This window comes from Aspergillus fumigatus, chromosome 3, assembly GCF_000002655.1.
Source record: "Aspergillus fumigatus Af293 chromosome 3, whole genome shotgun sequence".
NCBI lineage: Eukaryota > Fungi > Ascomycota > Eurotiomycetes > Eurotiales > Aspergillaceae > Aspergillus > Aspergillus fumigatus.
In genome coordinates, this window is record NC_007196.1 from 3,439,192 (window position 1) to 3,462,714 (window position 23,523).

General features: G+C 51.6%; 11 protein-coding genes across 11 annotated transcripts; 4 read left to right on the forward strand and 7 right to left on the reverse strand.

Annotated features, from left to right (window-relative positions):
• Positions 1–119: 119 nt before the first annotated feature.
• Positions 120–2,898, reverse strand: hasF (Zn(II)2Cys6 domain-containing transcription factor hasF; the record flags this gene model as incomplete). Its single annotated transcript, XM_749234.3, has 5 exons — positions 2,090–2,898; positions 1,516–2,037; positions 783–1,453; positions 214–706; positions 120–161 (listed from the first exon to the last, which is right to left on the reverse strand). Exons 1-5 carry the CDS (start codon positions 2,624–2,626, stop codon positions 120–122), a joined length of 2,265 nt encoding a protein of 754 aa, XP_754327.2. The 5' UTR covers positions 2,627–2,898.
• A 204-nt stretch (positions 2,899–3,102) lies between these two features.
• On the reverse strand, positions 3,103–4,669 carry hasG (FAD-linked oxidoreductase hasG; the record flags this gene model as incomplete). Its single annotated transcript, XM_749233.1, has 4 exons — positions 3,103–3,744; positions 3,799–4,152; positions 4,206–4,448; positions 4,502–4,669. 4 exons carry the CDS (start codon positions 4,667–4,669, stop codon positions 3,103–3,105), a joined length of 1,407 nt encoding a protein of 468 aa, XP_754326.1.
• Positions 4,670–4,854: 185 nt separating this feature from the next.
• On the reverse strand, positions 4,855–7,249 carry hasH (cytochrome P450 monooxygenase hasH). The gene is made up of 6 exons (XM_077804456.1): positions 6,747–7,249; positions 6,511–6,695; positions 5,804–6,434; positions 5,525–5,744; positions 5,288–5,460; positions 4,855–5,231 (listed from the first exon to the last, which is right to left on the reverse strand). Exons 1-6 carry the CDS (start codon positions 6,936–6,938, stop codon positions 5,013–5,015), a joined length of 1,620 nt encoding a protein of 539 aa, XP_077660607.1. The 5' UTR covers positions 6,939–7,249; the 3' UTR covers positions 4,855–5,012.
• A 294-nt stretch (positions 7,250–7,543) lies between these two features.
• On the forward strand, positions 7,544–9,564 carry pns1 (choline transporter-like family protein; the record flags this gene model as incomplete). Its single annotated transcript, XM_749231.2, has 2 exons — positions 7,544–8,161; positions 8,212–9,564. The coding sequence occupies exons 1-2, from the start codon at positions 7,901–7,903 to the stop codon at positions 9,562–9,564; spliced, it is 1,614 nt and encodes a 537-aa protein (XP_754324.1). The 5' UTR covers positions 7,544–7,900.
• Positions 9,565–9,718: 154 nt separating this feature from the next.
• On the reverse strand, positions 9,719–11,495 carry AFUA_3G12982 (extracellular serine rich protein; the record flags this gene model as incomplete). Its single annotated transcript, XM_001481576.2, has 3 exons — positions 11,199–11,495; positions 10,998–11,130; positions 9,719–10,938 (listed from the first exon to the last, which is right to left on the reverse strand). The coding sequence occupies exons 1-3, from the start codon at positions 11,295–11,297 to the stop codon at positions 9,719–9,721; spliced, it is 1,452 nt and encodes a 483-aa protein (XP_001481626.1). The 5' UTR covers positions 11,298–11,495.
• A 285-nt stretch (positions 11,496–11,780) lies between these two features.
• AFUA_3G12990 (uncharacterized protein) lies at positions 11,781–14,631 on the reverse strand. The gene is made up of 3 exons (XM_077804457.1): positions 14,202–14,631; positions 13,238–14,073; positions 11,781–13,191 (listed from the first exon to the last, which is right to left on the reverse strand). Exons 2-3 carry the CDS (start codon positions 13,951–13,953, stop codon positions 11,934–11,936), a joined length of 1,974 nt encoding a protein of 657 aa, XP_077660608.1. The 5' UTR covers positions 13,954–14,073; positions 14,202–14,631; the 3' UTR covers positions 11,781–11,933.
• A 34-nt stretch (positions 14,632–14,665) lies between these two features.
• Positions 14,666–16,573, reverse strand: AFUA_3G13000 (bifunctional AAA family ATPase chaperone/translocase BCS1). Its single transcript, XM_749228.2, has 2 exons — positions 16,278–16,573; positions 14,666–16,199 (listed from the first exon to the last, which is right to left on the reverse strand). The coding sequence occupies exons 1-2, from the start codon at positions 16,428–16,430 to the stop codon at positions 14,853–14,855; spliced, it is 1,500 nt and encodes a 499-aa protein (XP_754321.1). The 5' UTR covers positions 16,431–16,573; the 3' UTR covers positions 14,666–14,852.
• Positions 16,574–16,593: 20 nt separating this feature from the next.
• On the forward strand, positions 16,594–18,743 carry AFUA_3G13010 (uncharacterized protein). The gene is made up of 4 exons (XM_077804458.1): positions 16,594–17,234; positions 17,298–17,342; positions 17,412–18,050; positions 18,113–18,743. Exons 1-4 carry the CDS (start codon positions 17,029–17,031, stop codon positions 18,489–18,491), a joined length of 1,269 nt encoding a protein of 422 aa, XP_077660609.1. The 5' UTR covers positions 16,594–17,028; the 3' UTR covers positions 18,492–18,743.
• A 271-nt stretch (positions 18,744–19,014) lies between these two features.
• AFUA_3G13020 (uncharacterized protein) lies at positions 19,015–20,244 on the forward strand. The gene has a single exon (XM_749226.2). The coding sequence runs from the start codon at positions 19,017–19,019 to the stop codon at positions 19,965–19,967; it is 951 nt and encodes a 316-aa protein (XP_754319.1). The 5' UTR covers positions 19,015–19,016; the 3' UTR covers positions 19,968–20,244.
• Positions 20,245–20,370: 126 nt separating this feature from the next.
• On the forward strand, positions 20,371–22,421 carry AFUA_3G13030 (chaperonin-containing T-complex subunit CCT3; the record flags this gene model as incomplete). Its single annotated transcript, XM_749225.2, has 6 exons — positions 20,371–20,538; positions 20,600–20,666; positions 20,725–20,933; positions 20,985–21,575; positions 21,638–22,275; positions 22,329–22,421. The coding sequence occupies exons 1-6, from the start codon at positions 20,514–20,516 to the stop codon at positions 22,419–22,421; spliced, it is 1,623 nt and encodes a 540-aa protein (XP_754318.1). The 5' UTR covers positions 20,371–20,513.
• A 172-nt stretch (positions 22,422–22,593) lies between these two features.
• AFUA_3G13040 (PRKRIP1 family protein) lies at positions 22,594–23,211 on the reverse strand (the record flags this gene model as incomplete). The annotated part of the gene is made up of 1 exon (XM_749224.1): positions 22,594–23,211. One exon carries the CDS (start codon positions 23,209–23,211, stop codon positions 22,594–22,596), a length of 618 nt encoding a protein of 205 aa, XP_754317.1.
• Positions 23,212–23,523: the final 312 nt, after the last annotated feature.

Here is a 23,523-nt window from a genome sequence, read left to right on the forward strand (position 1 = left end):
AGATACTAGAAGCCAGTTCATAAGCCTTTATCACAAGTGCCAACCTTCGACAGAGCATGAGGTAGATGTGCAGAGAAAACGAGTATAGCTCACGAAAAAAAAAAAAAATAAAGTAGTTCTCAATAGGAGCCAGGATCTGCGGGATCAAAGTTCCAAAACCCCTACCCAAAACATCAGCGGAGAGCGTCTCATCAAGGCGTTAGATTCACTTACCCAGTCAAACGCCAAGGTGGGATCCTGCATGTCCAGACTTCCTACCTCCGACAGATCAGGCAACGGGGTTGCCATTGCGGATCCTCCCGATACTGATGAATTTTGTGCAATTGTCTGAGGCGGGACAGTAGTTGAGGAGCCTAATCCGGGGATCGCTGCATTTGGAGGAAACATTGCCTGAAATGGTGATAAAGGGAAGGTAGACGGCGCATTTTTGGCAAGACAGTTCGAGATGATACGATTGATCACATTCCACATAGGCGTGACTTCATGCCCTCTTGTATCCATCGTCCTTTTCAAGACGCTCAATGCGCGAGACCGGAGCGAACGGTGGTTGGCCGCTTGGAATTCCGGTGTTTCAAGCTCCGATACGATGTGCATAATGGATTGGAAACAGGCGTGACCACCTATATGCCACTGGAACTTCTGGGCATCTTTGTCATCCGACATCATGTTCAGGCTCTCCACGAGGCTGACTGACTTTGCCAATACCCTAAACACATTCATTAGCTTTCGCTCCAAGACACGAAAAAAGACGTTCTCTGCTCCAATGACAGCACCAAACATACGTTTGTCGGATCTCAGGGGACACGACGGCCTCCCGGTATTGTTTCGGGGTTCGCAGCCAGAAAATCGACCAGCATCGCCATTCAATTACGGCCGCAAGACCAAGGGCCATGCGCTGGTGCGGAATTTGGGGGTCGCAGTATTGCAAGTATTGAGTTTGGAGATGATTGACCATTTCATCCACCATGGTTCGAACCTCGACAAACAAAGACTGAAGCTCTGCGATTGGATATAGGTTACCATTTCCGTTGGCAACCGAAGACTTGATTCTCCGCTCCAGCCGATAAGTGCTCCGAACGATTCTTCGGAAGCAGTGGATGCCATGCAAGCGAATCAAATGGCCTGTCATGTCGGTAAATCCAGGAGGTGAGTATGTTTCCGCAGTTGGATGCGCTCCTTCAATGAGATCTTCGTCGTTGATGTTCCGTGGTAGCAGCGTAGTGTAGTCCTCGTCTGCTATTGTGGGCTCCTGGCCCCTACCTTCTGCGGAACGGAAGTCGAGATGACATATCTGATGCCACAGCCTGCGACGAGTCTCGACCTGGACAACATCCATATTACTTGACGGGAACAAGGAGGGTTCTCTATGAAGACCCTGGGAGAGAGCCATTCTAACAACAAGGCCAAGAAGCGTCCACGTCCTTGACATGTCATCTTCCCGGGATTGGCAAGTCTAGCAGGTTGGTCAGTAAATCAAACATACATTGAACCGTTAGAACGGGGACGCCTTCGTACCAGAAGCAGGACAAAAGCCTGTAGAACCTCAATACTTGGGGTCGTTAGGAAATCTTCTCGTCCTAACCCAAGTTCCACCCCTCTTTGAAACTGAGCCAGGAGGGCATCTTTCTCTGCAGCAAATCGCATCATAACATCTTCCGCCGACAAACTGTTGATAGCTGAGTAGAATATAGCCAGCGCCAGAGGCTCGAAGGCATGGATGGTGTGATCAGGTCGCGACGCATCGGCGGCCTCTTCTACACCCGGACTTTGAGTCCTCGTGCCGTATGTATGGTTAATATATTGGGTGAATCGTCGTTGCAGCGTAGGTTTGTGTACCAGTCTCGTCATCGGATCAACATTGGAATAGAAAATTTCAAGCAATGCCAAGCAATCCTCTGCCGACTTGGGAGACCAAGGCGTAAGGCTTTCCACGGTCGAACCAGAAAACGGGAATGGGGGGGTTGGCTGGTCTGACGGTGGACTATCAGCCGGTGCACCACTAGATTGATCTCCCAGCAGCATTTTGACGTCGTGAATCTAGCATTATCAGCGCTGGATACATAAAATCACAACGGCAGAAAGATTGTACCTCATCAGCTAAGAGAGCATAGTGCAGAGACGAAACCCAGCGGGATTGGCCTCCTTCGGCCTCCAGGAGCAAGGCACCGTCATAACCATCAGCTGACAAAGTTTCGCATTTCGGGTTGGGTAATGCATTCCCTCCCTGGTCAACGTCAGAGAGGCTTCCTGTACTAGTTCCTTTTGCATCAGGCAATATCGACATGTTACCCCCACCGGAGATCGCTCGCTCCAGTAGTTTTTCCAGCCGTTCGAGGCGACTACGGATCTCCTCTTGGCCAGACCGAAGGTTGGTCCGCGACACTCGACTGCCGGTCCCCACACGGGAGGGTGCCTGTGAGACAGGCTGTGGAGTGACATACGTGCAAACACGGCCGCCTCTCTGGCATGGAGTACATACAGGTTGCGCATGATCGCACTTGACCTTCCGACGGCGGCATGTCAGGCACGCGGTAATGGTGCGCTGCCGGCCCTTCTGTATGCCAGCAGAAGGGCCCGATTGAGGACTGCTAACCGAGAACCGTGAGGATGAAGTTGTCGAGTCCATCAGATGGGGTGACAGCCTTGGAATGATGAACGTGTTCCAGGAAGGTGACAAGAAAGGTGGCACAGTGACAAAGCAGGGTGACGAGATACAACAATAGCGAAGCAATACGGTTGGGAGGCAGAAAGTCTAACCGCTTGGGGCTAGTAGGTCCCTGCTTACTAATGATGGCTGACTCTGCAGGACGCCATTCACAGAGTATCTAAATATTATAACCTAAAATGTTCGAAGATAATTGCGAAGGATACGAAGCGTGCAAAGGGCTTTGCGAATTATATGATGTTTTACTTTCCATTTCATAGTCGTAGCGGGGTGACCCACTTGATATGCTTCTATGACCCATTATCGATGGATGCCTTAGGCAGGGAATCCGACGATCCTGAGGCACCGGCATCAGGCCATTAAATCCCCGATTTCCTTTCTACCGGCCTACTACTGAATAACCTACATATCGACTTCCAACCAACTCAGATCCATCCTCAAAGTTTTACAATTCCTTGCACCACACCAAGCGGGTCCCATTTGAGCTTGAGGTTCCGGAGCCTTTCCAGTCGCTCACCCTCGCCAAAAACGCTAGTGGTGGTGTCGTCTTCAAAGGGCATGTTGACGTAGCCTACTCCCCGTGCGCGTGTGCCATCGTGCTGTGTTAAGAATGCCTCTCGAATGGCCTTGTTGAGCCCAGCACATGCATCGTCCAGTGCAGGGTCGTCATACCAAGCTAGAGGCATGACCCAATACTTCACTTCGCGCCGGAACTCACCAGGGATAGAGGTCTCTTGCCCGTCCTGGTCAAGCTGCCGCGCAACGTCCATGCTGTAAAATTCGGTCAGGACGTGAGTCTGGGCCGCCTCGGGGTGTTGAACAATGAAGTCCATGTAGACGTTGAGGGCGGCCACACAGGCTCCCGCTGACAAGTTTTTCAAGCCAAACGCGGCGAGGTTCTTTCTACCCCCATAGCCACATATACGGTCGCTGGAGTCATTGAGGTTAGGGTACGGAATCCGGCGGCCAACAAAGTTTAAAGAATGATCTGTCATAGACGGGAGCTCCAATAGAGGCTGGAATTTGCTGGCAGCCTCTTCGTGTGATCCCATATACCACATTTGGAGAAGAACAATAGGCTAATTCTCAAAGTCAGCCAGTGGGTTCCAGTAAAGGGTTCTGGACAGACTTACCTGCTTGTTTGGAGCGCAGAATACCAGCCGCCCCTGCATACCTCCCTGGTAATGGACCTTCTCCACAGCCTCTGCCACCAATCCTGCGTCACTAGGCGGAAAGACCAGACAGCTGTGCCATGTGTCATGGGTCCACGGGTAAGCTCGGAATGTAGCCTCAACCACCACTCCGAACAAATGACCGCTACCGCGAAGACCCCAGAAGAGATCGGAGTTGACGTCGGGCGATGCCTCGACTGCGCGAGCTACTCCGCTCTGGTCCACCACAACGACACGCATCGAGAGCACGGTGTCTGCGGCGTATCCAACGTGCCCAAGAAGGCGCCCGATCCCTCCTCCAAGGGTAGCGCCGATCTGTTCCTCATTATTAGGTTGCGTGGTGGAATAGGAGAAGTCATTTCCCTTACCAGGCCCACTTCGTTACAGGTTCCGGTAGCGACAGCCATTCCGACTGAACTGGCTGCCTTCACCCCGTCGCCCATAGTAGCGCCTCCCTGTGCAACAACAACCTGTCTCTCCACGTCAACGGTGACTTTTCTCATACGCGAGAGATCGATGATGATCCCAGGGCTGTCGACTGTCGAGAAGCCATTGCTGTGGCCACCTCCTCGAACCACAAACGGCCTCTGGTTCTGCACCGCATAAGAAACCTGAGGACACATGTCAGCCTATACAGATTCAAAAGGGGATGGGGGACCCTTACCGCTGCAATGACGTCTTCCTCGCTAGTAACTTGAACGACTGCTGCAGGAATCTTGCCCAGATACCCTGTCCAGCGCTTGATTGCATCCGGCCACGCCTCATCGCCGTCAACAATCACATTGGAGCCGGAAAGGCAATTCAACAGGTCGGATTTGGGATTGCTCGCCATTGTTACGCTGACAAATTCTACAAAGAGGGGGGGGGAGTGTAGTTCCATTCTAGTCTGTATTCTTCATCTGATAAATGAATGGTGTTCTAGCTTCGGCTTACTTGGCTTCGGCGCAGCGCTTTTGTGCTTACACTGTTTACCCGCCGACGGCCCCAACACACGCCGGGGGCCGTATTTCTAATGAACCGTGAACCTTTGCCGGACTATGTCCAAAGAGAAAAGCTCGCTAAATGAGGATATGGCAGTAGGAGTTGGTCATTGGTGCAGGGTAATGAGAATTCTTCGCAGCTATCAAGCGTCCATCTAGTGCAGGTATATGTTCACTTGTTCATACATAACATTTTCAAGACTCTCTTGGCTCCAGTTTCAAATCAACATCATACAATGCAACCCAGCTGGTTTTGTCAACCTTGAAGTCTCCTTCGACAGCTTGCATCGGCATGAGAGAAACTCTATACTTGCTGAACAGGTGATAGACCACGGCTTTGACGATCTTATCGGCAATATGCTGTCCGAGACACTTTCTCGGCCCATAGCCAAAAGTTGCGAGATTATACCGGAGCTACAAGACCAATGAGCTTCAAAGCAGTCTCCTTAGGGGCAGTTTGAGATTCTCACCTGACTTTGCTTAATACCCGCAAACCGGCTGGGCCGATATGCGCGGTTGTCGGGACCCCAGAAGGGATTACGGATGTTGATCGCGAAAGCATCCACAATAATGGTCGTATCTTTAGGTACCACAAAGTTTCCCAGGATCTTCTCCCTTGGCGGATTCTCAGGGAACGTGAATGCTTTGACCTGCGTCAGCCAGTATTCTTTCAAGCCTTGAGCGGCCTGGTAGTGACCAATACTTACATAGAACCGGCCGAAGACGGAGCGATTCCAACAAGCAGTAATGGAGAAGCGTGTCCTTTCGAGTGATATAATTTTCTCGGTCTGCCTTATTTTTCTCCATCTCCTGAAGTAGGTCATTTTGGACCTCTGGGGAATCGGCTAGAAGAATAATGCAAGACGAGATAACATGGGTGACGATGTCCAGGTTCGCGAAGGTAGATTCCGCAATCGTGTCAGTCACCTAGATCTACTGTTAAAAGGGGTCGCCATATCGTTCCAGCCAAGGGGCCAGCCACCTACCTCATTTGGCGTCAGTTCACCCCTTTCAGCTGCCTCTGTGAGGGCCACAATTGGCGTATCAGGGGCTGTCATCTTCCTTGCCGTGTATATCTCCCTATTGAAATCTCGCCACGCCTTCTGGTAGTCTCTCGCATTGTTCCAAGCCTTGGTATTGAGATACCTAGTCAGCTTAGAGCGATGAATGCCGCCAGACACAATCGCCGCGAAGACCTCCGAATACCGACGCCCGAGATCCCACAGCCGCTCGTGCTCTGCCTCACTCATCTTCCCATAGAACATGGACGCGACCTCGAAGAACGGATATCGCTGCAGTGCCTGCGTGGCATTAATGACCATCACCTTCCCATCTGCGGTCTGCACCTGCCCGTCGGCTTTTGCAAACTGGTGTATCCCCGCCACATAGTCCTGAGCACCAGCGTCGAGGCTGTCGCGCAAATACTGCAAGGCAGCCCGGTGCGAGAACATCGGGTCCAAAGTCTTTCGTAAAGTCGACCATCGAGTCCCGTTAATCAGCCCCAGGCCCGACCCAAGCAGCTGAGTCAAGAGCCAGCCGGCATTTGCCTGGGGCGCCTTGTTATGGTCGGTCGACTGCTGGTATAGCACCTCGACGTCTTTGGGGTCCGTTATCACACTATGCGTATACACAAGCCGTGTTAGCAGATCTCCAGACTGCGGTCATGTGGAGGAATGGAGACGGGGATGCGTACACCTCCGGGATACTAGCAGCCCAAATGCGATACGTTTTGCCATATTTCTCCTCCCACTCCCAGCTCCTCGTCCGTGCAGCCAGAAACTTGTCCACCATCTGTCCATTGGGGAATGTGTACGCCGGACCCGACATGTACTTCTTCCCATCGGCAGCTGGAATCCGATGAACAAGAGACAAGTAGCTCTATTTCAGGCATCAGAAATCGCCTTTCAACCCACTAGACAGTGTACTCACATTAAGAACCGTATCGATCACCGCTTTTGGCCCGATTACAACAGTCACCAAGACCACTATCGAGGCCAAACCCCCAATGCTAAACGGGGTGGCCGGCACAGTCAAAAAGTCCAATTTGGTAGGTTGAGCGGAATCCATGTTTTGCTTACTCGACAACCTACCGAGTTCAGTTCCACATGGTCCCTTCTGCATTGCATATTCTGCATATTTGTAGTCGTGGTCCGACTCGGGTTCCTTGCGTGTGTTTCTTTGTTCGGGGCATAAAGCGTCGGCCGTCGGCGGGAAACGAGATCCCTTAGAGTTAGGGCTGCCGGCTGACGGGCCAGATTATGCGCAGATGGGTTGAATTTCGGCCTGGCCAGGAGGGTTCAAGAAATTGACTATTAGTATTCTTATATTCATTGGGTGTATCCTGTTGAAAACTGTGGTGAGATCTAATCAGCATTGCTATACGTCTTCTGAGTTGTTGAGTGAGAAGCACTACAAGGAGGGCTTGGAATCCCTTAAGAATGGCTGTACGCGTCTCAATACAGACATCGAGTTGCAGCTTAGAGTGATACATCTTCTGTCAGCTATTAGCCGTAGGACGGATACAGTAGGGACCATGGGGATAATGAACCTTGTCTACTGCGTACGGTGCAGAGTCGATGGATGGCCATTGTCTCAGGCAGAAATACATAATGATACCTCAGGCAGGAGGTGACTGGTGGGCCTGAATTGTAGGGCTGAGAATCTTGGAAAATGTCCACTTCTTGGGCTTGGCTCTTGGCTCTTGGCTCTTGACATCATCACAATGACGCCCACTGAAAGGCAGAATCCATCAGAATGCACCCAATCCCCTCTCAGCTACATCGAACCGGGAATTTTGCAAGGAGATCCACCAGAAACACCAATCGACCAACTTTTTGGGATAACTCTATCTTCTCAAGCAACCAAGTTCTGCTCCGTACTGTGACCGAATGCGGAACGGCTGTTGGCAGTCGACACTCCGACCCCATCAGGACCCATCGTCCCTTGCTGCCTCCATACTTGGCTTGGCTACATGTGACTGTGCGATCTGAATTGATCTTCTTTCCTTTCTCTATTTTCATCGTTCTCCCCTTCTCCCCTCCGTCACTACTTGGTTGTTTGTTCCCCTTCAAAGGTATACCATCATGAGCGGACAGGCTGCGAGCTACTACAATCCCAGCCAGTCGTATGGTGATTTTCAACCTGGGATGCAAAATCCCCAACAACAGCCTGATTACTACAACAATAATGTGAGCAATCATGGGTACGACCTAAACTTTCAACGCGGACCTGAGCCCAAGCCTCCGACCGAGCCACCACCAACGTACAATCAGGCCGTCTACGGGTTTGACGACGCGTTCAAGATCGAGCGACCCAAGTACCACGATATTTGGGCCGGTCTACTCGTAAGTGGCTGCACACTCAGTTGACGAGGCATTGATTGACTAGCGTCCAGTTCATCGCCGTCTTCCTGGGATATGTCGCGGTCTCTGGCGTGGCCATCCATCGATACGCCAAATACAAAGGCCTCAACGGTGATGGCATTTATGACTCCTCCAACAGCTTTTCTCTCGACACGAATACGCTTATTCTGTTTATTTTCGTGCTCTGTGTGGCGCTCGCTTTTTCGTACGCGTACTTTCTCGGGGCGCGCTACTTCTCGAAGTTGTTCATCTGGGTGACTGGGATTCTCAATATTGTATTTGCGCTGGCGACTGGCATCTACTATATCGCGCGGAAACAGTACGGCGGGGGCATCGTGTTCCTCCTCTTTGGCGTCTTCGCCATCATCTGCTTCATCAGCTGGATCCCGCGTATCCCGTTCAGCGCATTCATGCTACAGACGTCCATTGACGTGTCCCGGAAGTACGGCCATATGTTTATCGTGAGCACGATTGGCGGTCTCGTGGCTGTGGCCTTTGCTGCGTGGTTTTCAGTAACCCTGGTCTCGATATATGTGGCATATGAGCCGAGCAGCTCCGGCAGTAACCCCTCCTGCAGCGACGGCGGATGTAGCAGGGCCCGAGTCATCGGGCTGGTCGTATACGTCACGTTCGCCATGTACTGGTTTAGCGAGTGGCTGAAGAACACGATTCATACCACCATCGCGGGTGTCTACGGGTCCTGGTACTTCTGGAGCCAGTCGCCGAATGGCATGCCCCGGGGATCAACGCGGGGTGCATTCCGGCGCGCAACCACATACTCGTTCGGCAGCGTCAGTTTCGGAAGTTTGATCATCGCAATCATCAACATGCTGCGGCAGGCGTGCTCCGTCGCGCAGCGGAACGAGGCTGCAGAGGGGAGCATTGTGGGGAGCATCATGTTTTGGATTCTCGGATGCTTCATCGCCATTCTCGACTGGCTTGTCACGCTGTTCAACCGCTACGCTTTCTGTCACATTGCTCTGTACGGAAAGGCATACATCCCCGCGGCCAAGGACACGTGGACCATGATGCGAGACCGCGGCATTGACGCGCTCGTCAACGATTGTCTCATCGGGCCTGTGCTCACCATGGGCTCCGTGTTTGTATCATACGTCTGCGCCTTGCTGGCGTATCTGTACCTGCAATTCACCAAGCCGAGCTACAACGCCGATGGAAACTTCACGGCCGTCATCATGGCCTTCGCCTTCGTCATCGGCCTGCAGATCTGTCAAATCTTCATGACTCCCGTCAGCAGCGGGATCGAAACCATCTTCGTGGCCATGGGCTGGGACCCGCAGGTTATGATCCGCGACCACCCGGATCTGTACTACCGAATGATACAGGTATATCCTCGCGTGCAGCAGGCGATCCAGCCGTCTGCCTAGTTCCTACGTAATAATAGCCATGCAGTCTGCAATCTGTACTTAGCTCATTTTCATACCATGTCGTCTACCAAAGTAAACTATCTAATCGAGGCTCATTTTCCCTTGTTCAAAACTCGCAAACATACACTGTGAAAATCTGAGTAGCCCAGAACAATCACATAAAGAACGCCATTAACGCAGTCAACCCAAGCACAACCACCGAACTCGGCACCAGCACCCCCACCGCCGCACCCCCATCAAACGTCATTACTGCAGGCGAGGGGGAAGGCGACGCCGACGGCACCACGACATACGAATCCATCGACTTGTGACGACTGGGATACCCGCTCCGCTGCGCATCAACCTCCGTGGGCGCAGGCACTGAGACAGGCACCGAGACGTACAGAGACGCAGGCGCATAGACACCCGCATGCGACCTAACCACTGTACTCGATGCCGACACTGATGATGACGATGGAGAGGGAACCGCAGCCTGGTGAAGGTGCGCCGGCTGGCTCGACACGGACGCACCAGGAACCACAGTCTGAGGAACATGCGCACGTGCTGAGGACGAAGCTGGCTGTGGAATCGCGCTCCCATGAAGGTGCATGTGCGTCGACGATGAGGAAGCGGGGACCGCAGTCTGATAAACATGCGCGCGCGCTGATGATGAAGTTGCCACGGGGATTGCGCTGTGGGGAGCGTGAGCTGATGACGACGATGCAACAGGTGCCATAACCTGGTCAAGGTTGGCCGGTCGACTCGACGAAGATGAAGCAGGAATTGCTGTCTGGTGAACAAGCATGTGTGATGATGACGAAGACACCGGAACCAGAGTCTGATGAACACGCGTATGCCCCGCCGACAAAGACGAAACAGGAACCGCGCTCTGATGGACATACGCCGGCCAACTCGACATCCTGCTACTTGCAGCCGCTACAGTCGACGACGAACAGTCGCAGGATGTATGCGTGAGGAACTCCGTGATGACCCTGACCCCGTGCTCCTCGCCGTCCTCGAAGTCGCTGTCCTCCTCAAGGGCGGAGGGGGCGTTGGTGACGAGTGCGCGGTTGGCAGCGGCCGAGGAGGCAGAAGGGGAGAGACCTGGCGCGTACGCCCTCTTGCTCTGGACGTTGGGACTGTGCTTATCTGTGTTTGAAGACCCGGCCTCACTCTCCGGAGCGGCAACACGCACGTTGGGGTGGCTGAGGCGGTGGGGATGGGAGATGCGATATCCATATCTGTCCCTGTCATAGTCGTTGCCATCGTCTTCGTCATCGTCGTAAGCGAAGGCATGGTGGCAGTTACGGTGGTAGCCATGGTCCCAATCATACACATCGTCATCACCCCAAGGGCCACCGTCGTCGCAGATGAACCTGTGTATAGACTCCGTTGCTTCATCGCGTCAGTCTTCATCCGTTGTCTAGAGGTAAAGAAAAGGACTTTAAACGTACGGATTCCAAATCCCTCGCACACGTCCTTTGCTGCACTGCTTATTTTGCTCGGCTCAAATGGCTGCGCGCAGAAGCAGTAAAACTTGGAGGGTGAGGTGCAGGTTGGGTAATCCGCATCCTGGGCTACAGCAGCCTGACGGGTGAGATGTTAGAAAAGCTGGCTTCTTTCGAAAGATCAACGTGAAGACAAGCGATGCTTACTGCGCACTTCATGTGGTCCCTCCATGTATGCTTGTAGGCTGTAGCTGTGGCAGCTAGGCCGGTTAGGGCCAGGAGGGTGGTGGGTGTGGTGTGAACCATGTTGGCTCCAGTATTTTGTCCTAGGCACTTGATTGAGATGTCCCAAGATACAGAGACCGAGCTGGTGCAGGGTTGGGCATCGAAGCCTTAATATATCCGTCCTCACGGTATACAAGCATACCTGCAGTAGACACGAAACGCATTCATCCCTTGGTAACTCTATTTCGACGGAGAACCTTCTGACATCCTTATTCTTTCTGCGATACCTGTCTGATACATATCTGGTGCCGTGGAATGGAATGGATGTGTAGTCTGTTCGTTTGCATGAGTGCATGATTTGCATTCCTAAGTGGTGTGGAATGTCTGACCTTCGCCTCTGCCACGTACTGCCCTCCTACTTATACGGCTAGGATGTACATGCATATGTATAGCTGTAGCAATGGTATGATCCGTCGCTCGGTGTGGCAGGTGTTGAAACTGGGATACGTCGCAGAGGATGGTATGCAGACCACCATCTGCTATGCAAATCCATGTACAGATACTTGTCGAGAATGAGATAAGTGACGATTCATTGACATCAACATATTTAGATAATATTCCTGTAAAAGCTCAAGATCATGTGCATAATCAATCCATATGTAGGAAAACACAAGGGTACTAGGGTATCAACAGCAACAGCATCAATCACGGCATAGGCTAAAACTTCTCACTCGTCACGCACCGAGTAATGCTCACTAACAACCAAGCCACAACCTTCACCAACACTGTAAGCGTTTTCACAATAATATTCAAGCCAAAGAACAAAAGCCGCAGGATACCCCTCGTCGGGCCGGGCAGCTTTTGTCCTTCCCTGGAAGAACTAGACCCGTACCGTCCGTACTTTTCTAGATCGAACTGCTCGATCATGATCTGTTTGCTTTTGCTCTTGGGTTTTGCAGGCTTTGGGCGTCTCCATGACCAGAAGGACCGCTTGTCATTGCTGTTGCTGGCAGTGGGAGTGCCTGGCTTGAACGTGGACGATTTAATCTTGGCCATCAGCCGGTCGCTCTCCTTGGCGTCTTCGCGTTCTGCGAGTGTCGCTACTAATTCACCTGTGAACACGCCGCCGCCGGCAGGATTGGAGAGTGAAGAAAAGTGATGCGATTCCTGCTTGGGGTCATACAAGGCCATGTCCGCCAGGACAGGATTGGTCGTCTCATCTGAAGCAGCCACGGCCAGCATGGCGGCTACCAGGGAGTCAATGGCGTACAATGACGGAATAGTGTTAATGATTGCCGTCGCGGAAATCGACAGCGTCATTGTACCAAGGTCAAGTGACGCCAGCGGCTCGTCCGAGTCGGTCAACGGAAGGGTAGAGGTGCGTGGCGTGGCCGCCTGGGTGGCGGCCTCCAACGCGTTGGGGGATAGGGGCGTCGTCACGATGATCGTTGGGGGCTGACGGGATTGGGAGTCGCTTGATGGAGTCGAGACTGAGATGTGGAGGATCCCCGCGTACTTCGACCGCACTGGAGAAAGGGGAATACCCGCTGCACCGAATCCAGCTGCGCCGACGAGAGCAGGCGGTGGCTGTTTGCAGTGCGAAGGGTGCTGGAGCTCGTACAGGCGCTTCTCGTTATTCCAGAGAAGCCTGCAGGACTCTTGTGCAGCTGCTCGCTTCAGCGCGTTGCCTTCCACTTTGCTCGCTTCGGTTGATGAAAGGTGATGTTGCTTTGCTACTTCCTCTGCTTCGCTGATAGCTAGCATTGCAGCCAGTCGGGAGAACAACAGGGTGACCAGTCCGTCGTTGGGCGGCAGCCGACGCTTCCGATCCTCCAGTTTCAGCATCATCACAGAGACACTGCTGTGAGGTTTCATAGGGTGTGCTCTTGCGATAGACAGCTCATCCGTCGAGAAAGTATGCATGGTGTAAAACGGAGACTGCGGGTCTCCGAAAGTGAATGTTGCATGATCAGTCCTGCGCCCATCAGCTTGGCCGAATAGTAACCTATCGGGATGCTCACCTATGCATACGCAGATTGAATGTCCCCATAAGATTTTGCGGCCTTTGTCCATTGGCAACGTCCCAAAGTCCCTTGAGCTCCTCTGCAGAGGAATAGTGTACCTCAAGCGGCTCGAGCACATCCGTAGGAAAGTTCAATACGCTCGCAGGGACCGTTTTGGGCCCTAGCACGCGGTCAATTTCCGGTTCTGGCGTCAGAGTCAGCCCTCGAGGATTGTGGCGAGTCCGAGGCGTACTGCCCGAGGATTGAGGGTAGTACTGCTGTTGGCTAAGCGGGAATTTTGGATCATAACGAGGGAATATTGATTTCATAGGAATCGCTGGAGGCTCAGAGGGTTGCGGAGGCTTTTGATGAGAGCCTACCTGGACTCGTGGCAATGAAGGCTTGGTCTTCGGTGTTGGCGAGCGTTCTCTTCCTGCGCTTCCGACCCGTGGAGTAGCATCATACAGCGACTCAGACTCGGGTTCACGTTTTGTCTCCGGTGTCCATTGTGGTGTTTTTCGGGCTACATGTGCCTTTGGAGGTGGCTGAACCTTATTTGTGTCCTCTATAATCTCCAGAAGCACAGCCTCTGTTTGCGAGCCTTTGAGGTCCTCCAAGGGTATGGGCCTCGACGACTGCGACTTTACATCCGGTTTCTTGATGCCTTTGCGAAAGGGGTTCTTCGAGCCTCCACCTACAGGGGAAGGTTGAGGAAATAACTGAAACTGACTCATTTCTCAAATCGAGCAAAATCGAAATCGAGGCTCAGTCAAAGTCAGGGGGATGAACCACAGGCCGCAGGTATGGAAGCAGAAGCAGCGGACACGAATCAATTTTGGAATGCTTGTTCCACACTGTACACAGACAAACCCGTCAATGTCAGCACAGAAATGATATCAGGCAATCATATAATTCAAAAGACCCAAATCAGAATGGAGAATGGCATTGAACGGACTTGCAGGGAGAACAAGAGCGGACCAACATTGACATATACCCCTCGCTCCAGGCTTTCCAGGTCGGGTAAACACCATAAAATCCATCATGCAAAGCGTCAAGGGTCTGAAATGTGAGAGGCTCTGGCTAGTGTGAAGAACTGAAATATCCTGCAGAATATCTTTGTGGTTAAGGTGTCGGCGGTTAGCACCAGCGGGGTGATTGGCTAAGTGCCTGGAGTGACTGTTGTCGCAGCGCTTCAACGCCAGGTAATTGGCTTGGCAATGCCGGTGAGATGCGAAGATTTGGTGTCCTATTGGTCTCGTTCTCGCGTGGTGAAGAGGATGGAGAATTGAAAGCAGCTCCGACTACTCAGAAAGGCGATCCTGGTCAGCTGTGTGCTGATTGTCGTGATTGGTTAGCTGCCTTGTAAATGATCGCGGAAGAACCATTCAGGTGATAGGAATACACTCAGTTGCTAGTCAATCATAATGGCTGTGCAAGCCCAGGGAGGGTGGCAGCACTAGAAGCTTCAGTGTGGATTACAATCCGGGGTGCTTAGCTGGTGAATCTGCACCCCCAGCTTCATCAAGTTCATGTTGCTGATCGCTTCTAAGCGAGGTTTTGAATTGACGCCGTCCAGATACACACATGCTCACAGGTCTATCAAATATATTTACACGTCATGATAATGTACATACTAATGGTCGCCCTCGGCTGAATCATGCACTGTATGTGTGAGTGCCTCGGCCATTGCGACTGCCCCCTCCATGTTCCCCTTGTTATACAGAAACAAGCCCTGCAGAGCAGCAGCACTTGTACTTCTAGACCGATCGGCTTTGAAGCCTTTCTCGTCTTCTATGAGGCCTAACTCCTGTAGCCGGTCGAGGAATGCTTGCCTGTAAAATCCGGTTGTGTCGAGGTCACCATAGAACCTGTCCCATAGACAGCGGACTTGGTAGCGAGTGACTTCGCCTAGGCGGACGGTCATGTCAACCCGACCGGGCCGAATCAAGGCTTCATCCAGTCGCTCGACATGATTTGTTGTGAGGAAAATGATACGCTCCTCAGCACTTGCAACACCATCCAAGGCATTTAGCAGGCCGGAAAAGGTCACATTGGCGCCCCGGTACCCATCCGTATCAGTTTGACGCCGATTCGAGAAAGCAGCATCCACATCCTCCAATAGGACGAGGGTCCGGTTCGGCACAATAGTGAGCAGGTGATTCAATCGATCGTCAGTCAGTCCCCGCTCACTCAGATTCAAGATGGCAATGTCATAATCCAACTCTCCCGCTAATGCCTGGATGAACGAGCTCTTTCCCGTGCCAGGTGGCCCATAGAGCAGATAGCCGCGTCGGTAGGGAATTCCCCGGTCATGGTACCACTTGGCGCTAGACACAAAGTCCTTTACATCTTCCACAATCCGCTCCTTGACACCTTCGTCAAGAATCACCGAGTCCAATGGGCGCTTTCTCCGCGGTTGTCCGAATAGTCTCCATTCCGTGCCCCAACTGTTATAGATAGACGTCTTGCCTTCGTGTGACTTGGCTGCATATGCATGTGCCTCTTTGAACAGATCTTCGAAAATGTGCCGGTGTGAGTAGAGTGTTGTCAATGTGATCGTCTCCCATGGCCGTCCCGTCTGTAAATCCTGCGACTTGGACTCTCGCATCCGATTGACGAAAATGAAGGCATTCTTGTAACGTAGAACGTGCCTTCCCGGTCCAGGAACCAGTGCAAAGTGAGTATGTATAGCGCCATTGGCATGTTCGACCTTCTGCGTCTGTATCGACAGGTGGCGCATTCCCGGTGTCAGTTTCTGGAGGATAGTTTCCATGAAGCCAGACCTGCTGGCTGCGGAGCGAGCGGCGTTAAGTTGGGATTGTTGATAGAGAGTCATCCAGTGGAGAAACCATGGATAAGAATCGTCCTTGATACTGATTTCGACATCCACGAGCATACGACGTCGAAGCAGGGCGGCACCATGTCGAACGCCTTTCTGAGCTAAGCTCAATCCCGCTCCAAGACCAGCGAGACCGAATCCCTGCACTCATGACCTGCCCGTCAGTTTTCCGTAAATCATTTCTTCTCGCATTCACAATCCCAAGGCTGTAGACCTTACCGCAGTGAAGAAAGGGTTACTGGAGAGCTGAGAGAAAAGGCCGCCATCGCTGGGTTGCTGAATCGCCGCTTGGATCGCATCATTCCGCTGTCGCAGAACTAGGTCACCAGGCGAGGGCAACCCGGCAGTATCCGGAGCTCCATTTCTCTCCATCCCAGTCTACGGAGATGAGCCGTGATGATCGCGAAATAGATATGTTTTGTGGCGGCGCATCTCAAAAACGTCCATGGCGTCTGATATCGGAGCTACGACGGGCCGAGATAAGACCGGTACCCCGGGCTGTCCTGTTTTTGTTGGGAGAACAAGTTACCTGTGAAGAACCTAGGTATCTACGGATAGGTCCTGTTGTTCAGACGCGTCTTACACACCCCCCGTTTAAGGGGAAAGATTAATACTGCTCAGCCTCCACCTTATTCACACGCAACTAATCCTTTGAGAATGATGGGCTCCGTGAGCTTCGCCAAGGAGCGCGTCGGCTCGGAGATAGCGGGATTAGTGACTGACATGCAAGTCTTTGCTTCGGATTGATGGCAGTCAAAGTCGCCGCCTAAAGCCGACAGTGCAGCTCGTACGGAGTACTCGTCCTCCGGTGTAATAGTAGGCTTAAAGCTCGATTTGTCTCTTTCTGATTCGATTCGGATTCGTTTGTTGTCCCTGTGACCATCTGCCCACTGAGCTGTTCCCCGTCTGGGTTGCATAGATAAAGAGAAATCGAGTGCCCGACATTGCGCATAAATACACTTGCTAGCACATGCGCTCATTCTTGCGACGCTTATTTGGCTTTCGCCAGCATCAAGGCCACAATTCCACAGCGCCCTCAATGAAGCGCAATATGAGTTCATCCACCGCGGCAATCCTCTATGCTATCACTATCACCACGCCTGCCGCTTCACGGTTGCCAGAGGATGCGCAGAAAAAAAGCCATCACCTTCAAGGCGGATTCACGAACCCATGGGAGTAAGACTAGTTGTCAGAAAACATGGTGTAAGCGGTGCTTAAGGTACTGACCATCCTACATAGTTCATGGAAACCGATCAAAGCAACCATCGCCTATGATCTCCTTTCGTAAGTGGTCTCCGACAAATTATATTACCATAAGCCAGATCTGACTATTTTTTTTTCTCGCATGTAAAGTCGCCAGGTAACTGGGAAAGCCAACCGGCCTGACACTACACCTCCCACTGTTCCCGTCCGTAAACCAGAATTTCTGCCCAGCCGGGAGACGTCGAAGCTGAGGGCGACATGGTTAGGCCATGCCTGCTACTATGTCGAGTTTCCTGACGGTCTGCGAGTGTTGTTTGATCCTGTCTTTGAGGATCGTTGCTCGCCTTTCTCCTGGCTTGGACCGAAGCGGTACACGGAGGTGCCGTGCCAGATCAAAGACATCCCTTTTATCGACGCAGTTGTTATCTCCCACAACCATTACGACCATCTATCACACCCGACAGTGAAAGAGATCGCCAAACTGCATCCGAATTGCCATTTCTTTGCGCCTCTTGGTAACAAAGAGTGGTTTTCGAGCTCGGGAATTAAGAATATGACTGAGATGGACTGGTGGGAAGAGCGGGATGTCGTCCTTTCGCCTTCGAAAAAGCCAGACACTACGGTTGAAGAAGCAACAGGCGATCTCAAGTCGAAGCCTGCGGATATCAAAGCACGTATCGGCTGCCTACCATGCCAGCATACCAGTGCCAGAGGACTCCTTGATCGAGAGAAAACATTGTGGTCTTCGTGGTACGTCGAATCTGGAGGTCGCAAGGTTTACTTCGCTGGGTATGTCCAGGGTCCCTAGTACACTTCTTCAATTATTCAAGCTAACTGGGTATTGTGCTCAGAGATACTGGATACCGTGCGGTACCTGAACTTCCGGACGGCGTGGACGATCACGCCCCGGAGTATGATTACCCTTCGTGCCCCGCGTTCAAGCAGGTCGGCGAATTCAGAGGACCATTTGACCTAGGTCTGATCCCCATCGGAGCGTACGCGCCACGATTCATCATGAGTCCAATGCATGCAGACCCTCATGATGCTGTGGAAATATTCAGAGATACAAAGTGTAAACGAGCAACCGCCATGCATTGGGGCACGTGGGTGCTTACTGAGGAGGACGTCCTCGAACCTGCGAAGAAATTGAAGGAGGCGTTGAAGAAGCATTCAATTCCTGAAGAGGGAGTGTTCGATGTTTGTGACATTGGGGAAAGCAGGGAGTATTGATCGACTGCCAGGAACCACCTTTGGACAAATAGTCTTTATGTAGTTGCTGGACTGATGCATGGTGCAATTCGGAGTCCTGTGGATATGATGTTGGACATTATCAGACACTATCACATAATATAATGTATGTAGTCATGTGAAATTCTTGGGCACTCGAAGATGGAAAACCGATTCTCAAAAACTTGCTGCATCCTGCAAGATGGTCATTTATCTTGCTGCAGGGAGTAGCGGTGTCGTCGATTCTGACCTATATATGCAATTACCACTAAATCCTACTTGGACTATGCATTCTTGAATGCAAGTTAGGAAAGTTATATCAATGCTAGCTTATAGACATTGATCCTTTTCTACACAGGAAGAATATCATTGATAAGCTACAATATGATATAACAAAGAGTGAATCTATAACTTAACCTATTTCTGGTTGATGTATGGTGATTGATCTACTTCTCCTTTATTTAATGGTGACCTCCGTAAAACACAGAGGTAATAGTGAATAAAAAGGTATATTGATCCTCATACAAAATGGTCACTTCACTGCGCCTGATGCGTGAGGATATTCCTAAGGACTTTAGAACACCCCTGCATACAACTTCATCTGGGATCACTTGGCAGCTCAATACATTCGAAGCATACTCTGCATCTTCGCACATCATCTTTCCCAGTCTTAAAGCATACCTATACCTCGTTCTCATCATGCCAATCTACATCCCTCTAGCTCCTCCCAGGCTCCAAACCGAGTTCAACTACAACTACGGCTACAACACAATGCAATGGAGAACCCCGGGACAGACACCACGAGTCACTGTTTACGACACCGAAGATGAGGAAGAGGTTGTTTACGATCTTGATGAACACGCCATGGCCTGCCTGCCACATCACCTGCAGCAGGTAATGCGAGAAGTTCACATGGAACGCCTGGAACGTCTGCAGCGCGAGAACCCTTACTTCAAATTCCGCAGCCCAGTGCCTTACAATCGCAACAAATATGCTTCTGCATGGCTCGACAGCGTGGCCTCGCAACTTGTGGAGAGGCGGTTAACGCATAGAGCAAGATATCACCATGTTGGAGGGACACCAGATGTACTTTCTCAACAAATGGGCTGCGGTGAAAACCAAAGACGAGCTACCGAAGAACCTCAACATACATTCGGCGATACAGTCAACCGGGAACAAACAGCGTCCAGAACTCCGGAACCAGGCCTCGATTATCATCGGGAGGAAATCATTGCAGATGTAAGTGTCGGAAGGAGGCGCAACTCATCTCCGATCCAAGAGTACTTTACGGAGCGGAATGATAAGAGTCGAACTCACATCAGACATGCGACTTGGTACGGAGGTCAGCCGTTGGAAGAAAGGTCGGGCAGTCCCGAGTTTCGCAGGAGACGATCACCAGTCTTCTCGGAAATGCGAAGTCGACTTCAAAAGAAGATTGGGAGGATGAGCAGATTCTTCAAAAGATATTCCGTCGCCTGATCAGATTGCCGCACACATTCGATACCCACGACTGTGCTGAGCTATCTGTTTGCGTACTGGTCAGTAATAGAAACATGGCAAGATACCCAGTGTTGTTGATATCGGAGAACTTGGGCATAGACTCGGTGCATAAGTCGTTATTTGGCCGGGCGTTGATAATCATGTTACATGCATCTTAACCATGTCTCCCCGGAATCCTACGTATTTGGATGATCGGGGTTTAAATTGGCGTTGCTTCATAGACCGTCATTCTAGAGAATGATTCAGTCTTTTGTTCAATTCTACAATATCAATGACTTGGTTGATAGCTCAGGGGAAACTGCTGACGAACTAAACCCAAAGTAGATTAGGGGGCGGTGAGCTTCAATCCCACTTCGCGGTGCGCTGGAAATTTGATGGTGGTGCGGGCACAACTCCACGTCTTCAAGCTCAGCAGGCCCATCGTTTGGCTGCTTTTAAACCGTGTTTGGAACAGTGATATTTGTTGCTCTATTGAACTCCATTTCTTGAAGCGTCTCGCCGAAGTAGCCTGAAAACACCGCTAAGATGCAGGCCCCAGTGGTGGTGATGAGTATGTTGTTCTATTCCGTCTACCCTCACGCTCCTTCCAGACCGCTAAGCGTGCATTCTAGACACCAATGCTGGTGACAGGCAGGTCGGCCGTAAAGCACAGCTTTCAAATATTACCGCTGCGAAGACGTACGTGTGATATTCGACCCGATATACCTACTCCGAGACTAATAGGGACCCTATGTAGCGTTGCGGACATTATCCGGTCATGTCTTGGACCCAAGGCCATGTTAAAGATGCTCCTGGATCCCATGGGAGGTATCGTTCTGACGAACGATGGGCATGCTATTCTGAGAGAGATCGAGGTGTCGCACCCCGCAGCCAAGAGCATGATTGAGCTCAGTCGCACTCAGGACGAGGAAGTCGGAGACGGAACAACAACCGTCATCATCCTAGGTATTCTCTATTGTCGGTCATTCACTTGAAATTGTGACTGACACTCTTCAGCTGGAGAAATTCTTGCCCAGGCCCTTCCTCAGCTCGAACGCAACATCCACCCCGTCGTTATCATTCAGGCTTTCAAGCGTGCTCTTGCCGACGCTCTTGCTATCGTGGAGGAAGTCTCGCTACCCGTGGATATTGACGATGACAAGGCGATGTACACGTTGATCCAATCGTCCATCGGGACCAAGTTTGTCTCCCGGTGGTCGGAGCTGATGTGCAGCCTTGCGTTGAAAGCGGTTCGGACTGTTTCTTTCGATGCTGGTGGTGGAAAGCGGGAAGTCGACATCAAACGTTATGCTCGTATTGAAAAGATTCCTGGTGGTCAGATTGAAGACAGCGAGGTTATTGACGGTGTGATGATCAACAAGGACATTACTCACCCTAAGATGCGGAGAAGGATAGAGAATCCTCGAATCATCCTGCTCGATTGCCCGCTGGAATACAAGAAGGGAGAGTCTCAGACAAACATTGAGATCAGCAAGGAGGATGACTGGAACCGCATTCTTCAGATTGAGGAGGAACAAGTGAAGCACATGTGTGATGCTATCCTGGCCCTGAAGCCCGACGTTGTTTTCACCGAAAAAGGTGTTTCAGGTAAGGCTTTCGCGACCGCCTTACTACGACTGATGCCCCGACTGACTGACGGCTCCGTTCAGATCTTGCCCAGCACTTCCTGATGAAGGCCAATGTAACAGCGATTCGCCGTGTAAGAAAGACCGATAACAACCGTATTGCGAGAGCCACCGGTGCCACAATTGTCAACCGTGTCGATGACCTGCAGGAGTCCGACGTGGGAACGAGATGCGGGCTTTTCGAGATCGAAAAGATTGGTGACGAATACTTCACGTTCCTTCGGAAATGCCAGGAACCCAAGGCCTGCACGATCTTGCTGCGTGGTCCCTCCAAGGATATCTTGAACGAGATCGAACGAAACCTGCAGGATGCTATGTCCGTTGCCAGAAACGTTATCTTCCACCCGCGGCTGTGCCCTGGCGGTGGTGCGATCGAGATGGCGGTGTCGGTCAAACTGAGTCAACTGGCAAAGTCCATCGAAGGCGTCCAACAATGGCCCTACAAGGCTGTGGCGGATGCTATGGAGGTTATTCCCCGGACATTAGCACAAAACGCCGGTGCCAGCCCCATCCGTGTCCTCACACGCTTGAGAGCTAAGCATGTCGAGGGTCAGCACACCTGGGGTCTGGATGGTGACTCGGGTAACCTCGTTGATATGAAGGAGTATGGCGTCTGGGAACCCGAAGCGGTCAAACTCCAGAGCATCAAGACGGCAGTTGAGGTACGCCCTAGAACAATACCCATTTGAAAGTGTATCGAACTAACGCTCCATAGTCTGCTTGCCTTCTGCTCCGCGTTGACGACATCTGCAGTGGTAAGTCTGCCCAGCAGGCAGGTGGTGCCCAAATGCCAGGTGGAGATGATTAGGAAACCCAACTTTTCGAATAAAAATGCGTACATAATGCTACACGATTTAACTCCGAAACTGTACGAATATCCTTCTAGACTAAAATTACATGGGTATCTTCATCATAGTGCACACCTGGTATGGATCGTTTCTCCGCGAATGTTGGTCAATCCATCTAGCAGCGTCGTAGGCTCAATCCTCATGAATGATTACCCCTGGTGTTTCAATAGACTGATCAGCCCCATCCACGAGCATCGCCTGATCCTCCTCGTCTCCTTGACCATTCTCCGTACGCCTTAATGCCTGTTCAACTGCCATCCTATTAGGCCCTTTGTTGGCGACCGCAGCATCCTGGTCTTTGTTATTGTTATTGTTGCTCTTCTTCTTCGCAGCATTCCTCTTCTCTCTTCTCCTCCGATTCTTCTCCGTTTTCTCCTCATCCTTCCGCCTAGCTTCTTCTCTCTTTTGTTCCCAAGCTTTATCTTCCTTCTCTTTCTCGATCTCACTCTGCATTAAGCGCAGACGCTCGTATTCCCTCCTGCGACTCGCCTTGTAGACGTGGAATTCCCCGGAGCCCGCACCCGCCGAAGAACCCTGGACATTCGCAACAATCTCTGGCGGCGGAGCAAGTGAATCTGCGGTTCGTTGCTTCGACGGTTCGGGGAGTTTAATTTCTTTATTGGGGTCGCGGAAGAGATGCTCGATTTGCGATGCTTGCTCGCTGAGCGGGGTGACTGCGCGACGTTTGACGGGTCTCTTGCTGCGCGGATCTGCGCTTGTAGGGATGGACTCGGGGCCTGGCTCTGACATGGTTGAATGATAAACTGCGATAGGATCCAAGCAAGGGTGTGGTTTTGGTAGTAATCAGCTGGAGTAAGGTCGTCGTATAGGCGAGTCCCGTCAATTTCTGATGTAAGGTGCAGGTGTTGGAACTTTTGCGCAAAAGATGACGTTTAAGGTTCTGAAAGCAAATTCAGTCTGCGGAGAGGCAGCCAAGGAATATCTTTGTACGTCAAAGCGAATGAGATGAGGCGACCATTAAAGTTGAGGAAGAAGTCGTCAATCAACTTGCAGATAATTTCTGAGCGGTGAGATGGATGCCTCATTGATGTGTTGAGGTGC

Excerpts from the sequence above, each read along its gene's own strand:
- hasH (XM_077804456.1), bottom strand. The coding sequence starts at position 6,938 with ATGCAGAAGGGACCATGTGGAACTGAACTCGGTAGGTTGTCGAGTAAG. Across the intron at positions 6,435-6,510 it reads GCTGCTAGTATCCCGGAGGT|TGTGATAACGGACCCCAAAG; the intron begins GTACGCATCCCC and ends GTATACGCATAG. Across the intron at positions 5,461-5,524 it reads CCGTCTTCGGCCGGTTCTAT|CATTCACGTTCCCTGAGAAT; the intron begins GTAAGTATTGGT and ends CGCAGGTCAAAG.
- AFUA_3G12990 (XM_077804457.1), bottom strand. The coding sequence starts at position 13,953 with ATGAGTCAGTTTCAGTTATTTCCTCAACCTTCCCCTGTAGGTGGAGGC. Across the intron at positions 13,192-13,237 it reads TTCAATCTGCGTATGCATAG|GACTGATCATGCAACATTCA; the intron begins GTGAGCATCCCG and ends TGATGGGCGCAG.
- AFUA_3G13000 (XM_749228.2), bottom strand. The coding sequence starts at position 16,430 with ATGGAGAGAAATGGAGCTCCGGATACTGCCGGGTTGCCCTCGCCTGGT. Across the intron at positions 16,200-16,277 it reads GTAACCCTTTCTTCACTGCG|GGATTCGGTCTCGCTGGTCT; the intron begins GTAAGGTCTACA and ends TCATGAGTGCAG.
- AFUA_3G13010 (XM_077804458.1), top strand. The coding sequence starts at position 17,029 with ATGCGCTCATTCTTGCGACGCTTATTTGGCTTTCGCCAGCATCAAGGC. Across the intron at positions 17,343-17,411 it reads ATCGCCTATGATCTCCTTTC|TCGCCAGGTAACTGGGAAAG; the intron begins GTAAGTGGTCTC and ends TCGCATGTAAAG. Across the intron at positions 18,051-18,112 it reads CGCAAGGTTTACTTCGCTGG|AGATACTGGATACCGTGCGG; the intron begins GTATGTCCAGGG and ends TATTGTGCTCAG.
- AFUA_3G13020 (XM_749226.2), top strand. The coding sequence starts at position 19,017 with ATGGTCACTTCACTGCGCCTGATGCGTGAGGATATTCCTAAGGACTTT.